We start from the raw sequence: 12,213 nt of genomic DNA on the forward strand, positions 1-12,213 counted from the left end.
AAAAAAGTCTGCACAGATCCTCTAACTGAGTATTTGATTTTTTCCAATTTTAAATAATATAACACATCAGTTTCCCACTGACTTAAAAGAGGAGAGTTTGGGTTCTTCCAGTTTATCAGAATAAGTCTGCGTGCCAACAGTGTAGTGAATGCAATCACAGTTTGTTTGTCTTTCTCCACTTTAAGACCCTCTGGAAGAACCCCAAACACAGCTGTTAATGGGTTAGGAGGGATTGTGAGTCCAAGACTGTCTGAGAGGTAATTAAAAATTTTTGTCCAGAATAATGTTAATTTGGAGCAGGCCCAGAACATGTGACCTAGTGAGGCTGGGGCTTGGTTGCAACGTTCGCAGGTTGGATCATGCCCTGGAAACATTTTGAGAGTTTTAGTCGAGACAGATGTGCTCGATATATAATTTTGAGTTGTATAATTGTATGCTTTGCGCATATGGAGCTTGAGTGAATTCTCTGCATTGCTACTTTCCACTCCTTTTCTGATATATTAATTGAGAGGTCATTTTCCCAGTGTCCTCTTGGATCTTTGAAAGGAAGGGATTGTAAAAGGATTTTATATATTGTAGAGATGGAGTCTAACTCCTTGAAATTGAGCAATAATTTTTCCAGCGTGGATGAGGGTGCAAGATGAGGAAAATCTGGAAGGTTCTGTTTAACAAAGTTCCTGATTTGAAGATAGTGAAAGAAATTTGTAGCTGGAATGTTAAATTTGGAACGTAATTGTTCATAGGATGCAAAGACGTTGTCTATATAAAGGTCTCTAAGCAAGTTAATTCCAAATTTTTCCAGATATTAAAACTGCATATGTTTGTGAGGGTTGAAAGAGGTGGTTCTTTTGCAGGGTGCCACAGAAAGAAGCTTCTCCGTCTTAAAATGCTTTCTACATTGGTTCCAGATTCTAAGTGAGTGGAGCACAATTGGGTTATTAGTGTATTGCCGATAACGTGTGTTTATTGGAGCACAAAGCAAGGAATACAAAGAAGTACTGCAGGATTTTACTTCTATTGCGGTCCATGCCTGTGTATGTTCTTCTATTTGTGTCCAGGTTCTTATCGACTGTATATTTGCCCAGTAATAAAACTGGAAGTTAGGTAGAGCCATGCCGCCTTCTGCCTTTTGTCTTTGTAGGGTCGCTCTTTTGATGCGTGGATGTTTAGAATTCCAAATAAATGAGGTTATTGTTGAATCTAATTGCTTAAAGAACGATTTATTAATGTATATTGGTATGTTTTGAAATAAAAAGGAGCTTAGGAAGAATATTCATCTTAACAGTGTTAATTCTTCCAGCTAGTGTGAGATGAAGGGTTGACCATCTATGCAAGTCTTGTTTAATTTTTTCCATACAGACGACGAAATTTTTTGATAAAGAGCTTTATGTTTACTTGTGATGTTTACCCCGAGGTATTTAAACTGTTCTGCAATGATAAAAGGAAGGGTGTCTAATCTAATATTATATGCTTGCGAATTCACGGAAAGAGTACACTTTTATTCAGATTAATTCTGAGACCAGAGAGCTTTTGAAATTCTGTGAGTGCTGCTAAGACTGCAGGCACAGAATTTTCTGGATCCGATATATACAGTACCATGTCATCTGCATATAATGAGATTTTCTGTTCCAGTCCTTCTCTGCTAATCCCCTTTATCTGATCAGTATTTCGACAATGTATTGCCAGTGGTTCAATGGCAATTGCAAACAGCAGTGGTGACAAAGGGCATCCTTGTCTTGTGCCACGTTCTAGTTTAAAGTAGTCTGAGCAAATGTTATTGATGCAAACTGAAGCTTCTGGGTTAGTATACAGTAATTTAATCCATGCACAAATGTTGGGCCAAACCCAAACTTCTCCAAAATAGTAAAAGGTATTTCCATTCAATCATGTCGAATGCTTTTCTGCATCCAATGATAATAATATTTCTGGGGTGTTTGATTTAGTTGGTGAGTATATTACATTAAACAGGCGTCGAAGATTTGAAGATAAGTGTCGGCCCCTAATAAATCCAGTTTGGTCTTGTGATATTATTGAGGGAGCACTTTCTCCATCCTTCTAGCTATGATTTTAGAGAGTATTTTAACGTCGTTATTCAGAAGTGAAATTGGTCTGTATGATGCACATTGTAATAAGTCCTTATTTTGTTTTGGAAAGACAGTGATTAGTGCTTGGCGAAAGGTTTGTGGAAGAGATTGGTTATCTCTGGCTTCTGTAAATGTTGCTAATAGGAGGGAGCTAGCTGAGCGGAGAATTTCTTGTAAAACTCTGCAGGGTAGCCATCAGGGCCTGCTGCTTTTCCACCTTGGAGTGACTTTATAGCATCCAGTAATTCTGATAATGACAGAGGTTTATCGAGCTCCTCCACACTAATAGCGTCAATTTGTGGTATCTGTAATTTATCCAGAAATGCATTAGATTGTATATTGTCTTCTTTAAACTCAGTAGTATATAGGGATTTATAGTAGTCTCTAAAAGTGCACATTATATTTTTGTGTTCGATGATTTTATCTCCATTCGTGTTAGTAATTACGAGATTGCGTTGCACTTCTTGCTTGTGAATTTGTTGCGCTAAAAGCTTATTAGCTTTCTCTCCATGTTCATAATAATGATGTCTGGATTTGTAAATTAGTTGTTCGGTTTCTTTAGTTGTCAAGAGGTTTAATTCTGAATGTAGAGCCTGCCTCCTCTTATGTAGAGTCTCGCTTGGTAGTCTGGCATGTTCTTCATCTATTTTAGTAATTTCGCTTTTTATCTCTGCTACTTTCTTGCGGATTTATTTCTGTGGGAAAGATATGAGATAATCTGTCCTCTTAAGAAGGCCTTAAGAGTTTCCCAGAGTGTTCCTGCAGAGATCTCAGGGGATGTATTTGTCTCTAGAAAGAATTCAATTTGTTTGGATATAAATTCAGTACAATTCTCGTCAGCTAATAGAAGCGGATTGAGACGCCATCTGCGGGTGAGTGTATGGGGCTTAGTAATTTCAGCTCCAAGATCATCGGAGCATGGTCTGAAATAACAATAGCATCGTATTTACAAGATTTAATCTTAGGCAAGAAGTTATTATCTATAAAGAAGTAATCAATCCTTGAGTAGCAATGATGTACTGGTGAGTAGAAAGAATATGTTCTTGAATTTGGGTTTAAAACCTCCAGGGATCTGATAAGTTGTGATCAGTTAAAAACTTTGTAATTATCTTTGCGGTGTTAGTTGCGTTCCCCCTGTGGAGGAAGTCTTATCTAAAAGTGGATTTAGAACACAATTAAAGTCCCCAGCCATTATAAGTTTATGAGTGTTCAGATTGGGAATGGATGCAAATAAATTTTGTATAAATTCCTTATCATCAACATTAGGTGCATAAACATTTATCAAAATCATTTTACAGTTAGATAAGTCTCCCATGACCATCACATATCTCCCTTCAGGATCCAATACTACATCTGATGCTACAAATGGTACTGTTCTATGTATGAGAATTCCCACCCCTCTAGTTTTCTTTGTAAAACTAGAATGGAACATTTGGCCAGTCCAGTCTTTTGCAGCCGGAACTGATCCTTACTTAGTAAGTGGGTTTCCTGTAAAAATACTATTTTAGCATTTAGACCTGTTAGGTGAGAAAGTACTTTCTTTCTCTTTAATTCGTGATTCAGGCCTTTAACATTCCAGCTTACGAAGTTAACTGTCCCATCATGGAGACACTGATTCTGAGTTTTTGGTGTCATATTATAGTCTTAACTGGAAGTGAAATAGTTTAGGTCTTAATTTCCTATTCCCCCAAGAGTTGTTGCCATGCAGCTTATTATTACGTTGATAGTTATAATTATAAAGATTGAGATGATAGATTAGATATAGATCAAGCCTGCTCTCTTTCTCTTCCCCTTAACCCCCACCCTCCCTTTTTGCCTCCCCAGGTGAGGCTAAAACCCACTTCATGCAGTCCCAGTCCTCTGACATACCCAGAGACAGAGCACGTCCAAAGCACATCAAGCCCCCATGCAGTGGCGCTTTAAGGTTAAAAGATAGAGATATCTGTTACCAATATAGTCTTTAAAAGAGGAAAAAGAAAGAAAAGAATTTTGCACTTATATATATATATATATATATATATATACATATACACATATATATATATATATACATACATACATACATATAATCTTCATCAATTTTAGTGCATTAAGATGATATCCCCAGATAATAAACCCAGGTGATGGTGTTAAAGATGTGTCCAAAACAAGCATAACAAGTCTTAATGCAGTAATAGCAATAACAGCAAACCAAGGGTATGATATTGAACAGTCTCATTTAGGGTACACATGAAATAATTAAAAAAAGAAAAAAAAAGAGGAGGAAAACGTAATTAAGCACAATAAAACACAAACATTTAGCCCTAGTAATACTAAGTAATGATAAGTAATAAGTAAGTAATAATAATATAAGAATATGAGAATATATGCTGATAAAAACCCGTATTTTAAAACAAATAGATCAGACAGTAGATTATTAATCCTAGCTTTATCATTTACCGCCATGACTCACAATTATGTATCAGAATAGTCCCGGATCAGCTTTCTTAACTCATTTTCTGCCTCCTCCTTGCTAGCGAAAACATAGAAATGCCCTGCCATTCCACTTTCAGTTTTGCGGATACAGGAGGCCGTATTTGACATTGGCTTGCCGTAGCGCTGTTTAATATTATAGAAGGCGGCGTTTGATAGCTGTTGCTGGAGAGAAGTCAGGGAAGACGCGAATTGGCAATCTTCATATATAATATCTTCCTTTTTTTCCTGAGGAGTTCCATCACCTCTAACTTAAATGATAATCGTTCAAAACGGACTATAAAAGATCTTGGTCGGGTCTGACGGTGTTTGATCAGCGACGCGTAAGCCGCTGCTATCTCAGATTCTGCTTTAAAGTCGCCCCCGATTATTTTAGAAAAAAGTTCAGTTGCGAATTTCACCGGGTTTAAACTTTCTCGATTCTCCGGCAAGCCTTCAATTCTGACATTATACCTTCTATTCCCATCTTCTAAAGCAGCCAGTCTGTCTCCAAGTTTTTCTCCGAGTTTTTACATTCAACTGACATTTACTGCTCTTTCCTCGGCACTGGCAGCTAGATGTTCGGCTATTTCGATCCGATTCGTGAATGTCTCACTAAGATGCTCCAATCGATCAGCAAGCGTGCTCAGTTTAGCGAGTTTTTCTCAATGCGCTCTTCAATTTTACCCAGCACCTGTCGAAGTTCAAGCTGTACCTCTTGACGAAGCCTTTCATTTGCCTGTTGGATTTCCTGTCGCAGACATTCATTGGCCTGTTTCATCTCCTGTTTCAGTCTCTCATGTGCCTTTGCCGTTGCTTTCTCATTAGCCTTCTCGCTTTTCTTTATATCTTGCCTGAGGTCAGCGAGCAACACTTTCAGTTCAGATAGCTCAAATGTGCCTTCTTGTACCGTAGATGAAGCAGCAGACTCTGCTGAAGCGGTGTCCCGCTGCTCCAGTCCCGCGTGATTGCGTAACTGAAGCCGCGGACCTCCCGGCCTTTTCCAGTTTCAGGTAATCCTCTCCAATCGGCGAGCTATCCACATCTGCACTCACGATCGCACCTTCGCTCCCCTTTTCGCTCTCAGCAGGCGACGATGTAGCGGACCGTGGTCCCGAGGAGTCTGTACTTTCGCCCATCTGATCCAGGTCTGTCTCTGAGAGGCCGTATCTCGAACTAGGGCTTGCTGATCGCAGCTTGGATGTAGCTTTAGTCTTCGATTCTTTCGGACCCCCCTTCTTGTTGGCCATGTTTATATGTGTTTACATATACTGTAGCGGTCCCTCTCGGGTTGAATAAATACAGGATATCTCAGAATAATAAGCAAATAATATGAAAAATAGCACCACTGCTAGCGGAGCTCCACTTCAGACGTCCATCTCTCGCATCGGACGAGACCAACAAATTGCCTGTTTTCAACCATGGAATTTTTTTCTACTAAATAAGGTTAAAGTAATCCATTAACAATTTATAATTCTATTATCCGCATCCTGCTTTCTTGTAATAACTTTGTTGTTGCTACTCTTGTATGTAATATAGCCTTCATTATTATAATTTGTTAACGTTATTATGGAAAAACTACTGCATTGATGTAATCTGATATCAACATAATAAAAAAATACCGACGGCTTTGGAGGGCACACTTTACACCCGTCGAGTGTCAGTCCTGCACTCCTAATTCTATTCCTAATTCGACACCTCGATTACATTGTTTTACTTAATTATTAGGATGCCGTTCACTCTTTAAGATAAAAAAAAAATGTGGACAAATGTTAAAAGAAACACACCACCAAATGCTAATAGAATGCTACGAAATAAATGACATACATATATTAATCCATTAACCCAAACACGGAAAATGCTGTGATTTTACGATTAAACCACTAGATTACGAAGTGGTTTAACTAAAAGTGATGTACTTACAAAAGCTGTATATGGCCATTATAAAGTTCACAGACACACGCCGCATTTCATTTCGCTCCCTCTTCATTCGACTGGAGTTAAATTTTTCAGGCGACACATCTTCCATGACGTTCTAAAATTGAAAAGTTGCCATCTTCCAGTAACAAGTCCACTTGCAGACGGAGTTAAAGGACAACGCAAAAATGACTCGCAACTACAAATCAAACCTGACGAGTGACGTGTGTCGTAAAACATTCGACATGCGCAGAACAAATCGGGCATCGTCGTGAAATGAATTTTTAATTAAGCACAGAGCGCGTGCGCGAGACAAATCGGATGGGGACTCATGTCGCAAAGTAAAAAAACGAAGATCGGACAGGGTCGTAATAGTAAAGCTCTGCGATGCGCGCATGCGCACGCAGATCGGGTAGGCACCGCAGATCGGGGAGCGACATACCCGATCTGCGTGCCTACCCGATTTGCGCGCGCAGGCGTATTGAAAGCCTAGCATGCCGTAAAGTGTTCACGCATGCGTTATACAGATTGGGCAGAACCGTAAAGTGAGCGATGACGTATTCGTTCAATACGTATGTAATAACACACACGCATGCGCAATGAAAAAATATATATATACTAAACATTTCGCTTTACGGCATGGATCGGTCTCAACTGCGCATGTTGATACACAACTGGGTAGTAAAGTATATTCGTTTCAATACTGTAGTAGTTTACCATAATGATAATATTATTAAATATTCATTGTACGTTCTGTTTTCAGGGCTGAATTAAGCTTGTCATACTCCTTGTTATAAACGTTAATTGTTTATCACTGAGATCCCTTCGTTTAGTTTACATAGCACTTTTTTTTTCAGTTCCCATTGTACAAAGAAGTATTTGACCATTGCATATGTTATTATAGTCTACATATAAAAAATAAATGTCGGTTTTAAAATAGATGTATTCAAATACTATATTGTCTTTGAGTAACGCAAAAGAAATTACTCGTGTCAGCTTTATGTTGTATTTAAATTCCAATGTCAAATAGTTCAGATATATAGCAATACAATAAATAAATAAAGTGTGAACTAAAAACTGAGTAATCATATAAAATATGTTCAAAATATTGACAAGATGCCATATATGTTAAAGTAACCAGGATGATTATTGCATAAATGCACAGCAGTATAGATTATTATTGCATTTTAGTAAACAGTCATTACACACACTACCTACATTAATTGTACATGATCAATGACAATGATTTCAGATTGAAGAGATATGAGTTCAATAAGTTTATAGCAGTTTTTTTTTTTGTCTGTTTGTATTCGGATTCAGCGGGTTAGAAAATGGATGGATGGATGGATGTTTGTAGCATACAGATTGATCTGAAATGCCTGCCTGATGGGAGAAGCTCAAACACGTTCTGTCCAAGATGAGTGTTTGCCTTGATGATGTTTTTAGCCCTTCTTACACAGGGAATCTTGTATAGATGATCAAGTGATGGCAGTTCAGTTCCATTAAACGTGCTGTGATGTTTTTATGATCCACTACAGGGCTTTTTTGGCAGGTTTGGTGCAGTTGTTGTACCAGGCTGTCATGCAGTTAGTCAAAATGAGTGTGTATATATGTAAAAATGAACTGTTGATGCACTTTTCATCCCTGGAATAACTTTACATATTATTACTAATTATGAAATACACGTGTGTCATAGGGCATCATGGTTTACAAAACTTTGTTTCGGTAATACTAGTGGATTGCATAAAGAGTCTTTCAAGAAAAAGAAATCTTCATTTCATGTCTAATCCACAAAGCACAACCCCAGCACCATCTTCTGTGATACTATTGCTTGTCTTGTACTCAAATTTAAATAGCTTTTATTCACCCATATAGTGTCTTAAATGCGAGTTAATAACTGAATAAATGAAAAGGAAATACACTTTTCATGCAAATTTTATTGAATAAATGTTATGAGAGCAAAAGTGAACAATGTGAGAACAATGCACCTAAAAAAAAATTTGTCAAATGTACAAAAAAAAAAAAATCACCACAGATTTAACATTTTACCCAGAGCACAGAAAATTTAAAGTTACATTTTTTGCTATTTTGATCATTAAAATTATTCCACAAATAACTTCTGTAACATTTTAATACTAATAAAGTCCAAACTGCTTAACAAATACATATAACTTTATGAAACTGCGAAAATACATATACACAAAAAGTACACAAGAGGAAAATTATATACATCTGATGGTCAGATGGCCCTGTTGAAGAACACAAAAGGTCTAGTTGGTCAGAGAAGGTCACAGACTCCCCAGGCCCCTGTGGACATTCTTAGCAAGCATATTGTTGTAGTGTTAATCCAGATGCCACTCCATTTCAAGGGGGTCTTCAGAAATCTTCTCTCTTCAGCACCACAGACAGTTGCACAAGACTTGACCAGGGTGCATGGCAAAGGGCATCACCAGACAAAAAAAAAAAGCAAAAAAACAATGGTTATTATCTAGTGTAAATCTTTCAAAGTGTATGCAGTTCAAGTCATAAACCATTACAACTGATAGAAGTGGGAATTAAACAGAGGTGAAGTTTAAAAATGGTGTTTTAAAAGTATTTTGATAGGTTTTTCATTTATAGCTGGCATTCTATATTTTTGGTATACATGTGCAAGCTGCTTCACCAGTCCTTTCGTAAGCAAATTAGTTGGCAATATTGGTTGTGGATTAAAGATTAAAATGAGGAGTGTTGGGGGAGAGACAGTACCAAATACAGGAAGGGACTAAATTGTTCAGAGCTTTTTATGTAATGAATAGTAAAGTACTTTCAAATCAATTGTGAAGGAGACAGCCATCCAGTTTATTAAAGCTAAGGTCAAGTAAATGAGCTTGGAATATGGAGAAAAACAAAATGTAAACAAAACAAGATACATTACCCCAGAATACTTGGCAATGACGCAGTAGATTCAGACCCAAGACTCAAATGAAGGATTCTGGAAGCACTGGGCAGTAGCATCATCTTCTATTCCAACAGATATCACAGCATTCCCTCCTTCTTTAATTGCTGCCCTATAATAAATAAGAATTGTTCAAACACTTACTTCAAACATTCATAGACTTGACTTTTACCCGACTCTGTATTCTGGGCCACCAAGAAATAAATCTTCTGCCTCCTGTCCTGATACACCTTATAGAGCAGCCAGGGCATGGATGATGGACTATCCAAAAGTAAGAAAAAACAGAATACAAAAGTTGCTTGCATGTAACTGAAATATGACCACATCACATTATAAGTGAAGGCATACACCAATTACCCAGTAACAAAGCATAAAACCCTAAGAATGTGTTCTTTATTTTGCAAATGAAACAGCCTGGTTTTGTTTCTATTGAAACTCATACAATGAGAAAAACAACAGCTAACGTGATTGCGAGGATTCATACACAGACTAAGATATTGTGATCTAATGTCTGGGGGTGGAAATTGCATAGTCTATTGCATAAGAAAAAACACATTGCTATATTGAAGTGGGCAGAAGACTACAGATCATCTGGTGCACAAATTATTTACATAACAGGCCACCCCAGCGGTCTTACCTCAGGGAATAAGACATCCAGAATGAACTGCACACGATCTCTAATAGGGAATGCTGTTTGTACAGTTCTCAGAAATCTCTCAAGATATGAGAAAAGGGCATCCTGTTGTTCGTCAGACTCCAGGTACACAGGCACTCGGAAAGATGACTTTTCCTGGAATCTATCCAGCCACTTAGAAGGCTCATTACCACGGAGTATCCTCTGTGTTCAAGAAACAAAAAAAAAAAAGGCCAATGTTGCTTGTAAATGCATTAAGCGATAGGTTATTATTATAGAGCCCCCTTTCTCCCCTTATATTTAAGTTAACTTTATCTACCCTTAAATGGTCTCACACCAATCACTTAAGTAAAAAGTGAATGAAATATTACAAGACTAGGTGCCAAGTTGTCCCTGTACTACATGAGTAGCACACCACACCTTTACTGATAGCTATGTGCAATGGCAGTCCAACGTAAGGTGTCCACTTCCAACAGAATCCTTACATTACAGTTTGGCATCTTTATTGACATGTAGTAACTCTTTAAAATCTGATCCATGGACTTTGCTAATAATTCAGTAACATACCGACAAATGCTGCTGGGAGCCTTGTGCTTCTACAATGAAGTCTACCAGCTTCTTCTCATCTGTCACCCGGTCACTCACAGCTTGCATGTGAGATGGGACAGTTGAAGAGATTTGCCCAGACACTCTAAAAGAGGCTGAAGAGTGCCTTGCAACAACTCAACAGCTTCATCGCTCCAGTAAGCAAACCGTTGGCCATGTCTTGTAAACAATGAAGATAAGTAATTTTTTTGTGTGTTTGAGATAATACAATGAGACACTACAACATTGCAGAAATGTTATACCCCTCTATCTGAAACCTCTCCATCAGTAGGATGCACCACCAATGGCGGATCAACGGTATGTCACTCTGAAAAAGGAAAAGAAAATATATAGTGCAATAATTAGACAAATGGGACAAATACCTGAGCTTTTTTTTATAAGAAATAAGTTACCTCAGTAAACGTAAATCTAGTACGTGTGCAGAGGCAAAGGGCGTACTGTAAAATACAAACAGTCTAAGTCATCTTCTCAAACCTTGAAAGAGATTTTGAAAGATGAAAATGTTTGAGTAAAGCAGACACTTACCATTAGCATGAGGATGCCACAACAGTTTCCAGAGGTCTGCTGAGGAAAGTCCTGGAAAATACACAATATTGAATATCTAAAGAGGTCATAAGTGAATGTTGTGAAGAATCCCAATCAATGTGACAGTTGATGTTTAACGTTGAGCAATCAACAGACAACACTGTAAAAGAATAAAATCATTTACTTCTAAATGTCTGCCCATCTTCTCAGTCCAAGGTCCTGGGTCAATGCGGCGTGCAATTTGTCTGAAATATTAAATGAAAACACAATATTACAATCCTGCTGTTGATTAAACAACTGTCTCTAGGTCAAACCTTAAAAGAAACTTGTATCCATAGAAGGCGGCCGAAACTGGAACCTCTGGCCAAAGAACAAGGCCGCAATTGTAACCTGAAATCATAGAACAAGGGTGCAACCCGAACCTGTAACCACAGAACAAATCAGCAATATAACCTGCAGCCTTAGAATAATAATAATAATAATAATAATAATAAGAATAAGAAGAAGAAGAAGAATAAGAATAGAATAGAATAAGACAGCAAGTAAGCAAGCTGACCAAAGAACAAGGCCAAAATGGGAACCTGTAACTATGATAAGAGGTCAGAACTGGAACCTCAGACCACAAAACAAGACCACAACCTTAACCTGTAACCACAGAACAAAACCACAACCAAAACCTGCAGTCATAGAACAAGACTGCAACTGGAACATCTGGCCATAGAACAAGGCCATGACTGGAACTTGTACCCATTGAACAAGGGCCATCATTAAACAAGAACGGCAATTATTTCCAAACCTAAATATGGTTCTGTAGGCCTCATCGCCAAAACCATGAGGGCTGAAGAGAATCTAAAAAAAATATCTCCCTTTCAGCTACCAGTAAAACCTGAAATGTTTCCATATAAATATATGGTTAACAGTGCTATGATTTGTCAAAATGATATAAACAAAAATATTGTAGTTGTATGTAAGGAATTGAAACTCAACACATAGCAAATAGTGATCCACTTGATCTTGTTGCCTGCTCCAAGCAGGAAACAATATGGCATCTTTCAAACCCA

The 12,213-nt window shown here is 37.8% G+C and overlaps 1 protein-coding gene across 2 annotated transcripts; it reads right to left on the reverse strand.

Moving 5' to 3' along the window:
• Positions 1-8,762: 8,762 nt before the first annotated feature.
• On the reverse strand, positions 8,763-10,719 carry LOC120542709 (PWWP domain-containing DNA repair factor 3A-like). 2 transcript variants are annotated; one of them, XM_039775335.1, is made up of 3 exons: positions 10,589-10,719; positions 10,025-10,225; positions 8,763-9,499 (listed from the first exon to the last, which is right to left on the reverse strand). In XM_039775335.1, the coding sequence occupies exons 1-3, from the start codon at positions 10,673-10,675 to the stop codon at positions 9,488-9,490; spliced, it is 300 nt and encodes a 99-aa protein (XP_039631269.1). In that variant the 5' UTR covers positions 10,676-10,719; the 3' UTR covers positions 8,763-9,487. The 2 variants fall into 2 exon arrangements, with proteins under 2 accessions (XP_039631269.1, XP_039631268.1); XM_039775334.1 differs by having other exon boundaries at positions 8,763-9,648.
• Between the last annotated feature and the right edge of the window lie 1,494 nt (positions 10,720-12,213).

This window comes from Polypterus senegalus, chromosome 13 (genome assembly GCF_016835505.1).
Source record: "Polypterus senegalus isolate Bchr_013 chromosome 13, ASM1683550v1, whole genome shotgun sequence".
NCBI lineage: Eukaryota > Metazoa > Chordata > Cladistia > Polypteriformes > Polypteridae > Polypterus > Polypterus senegalus.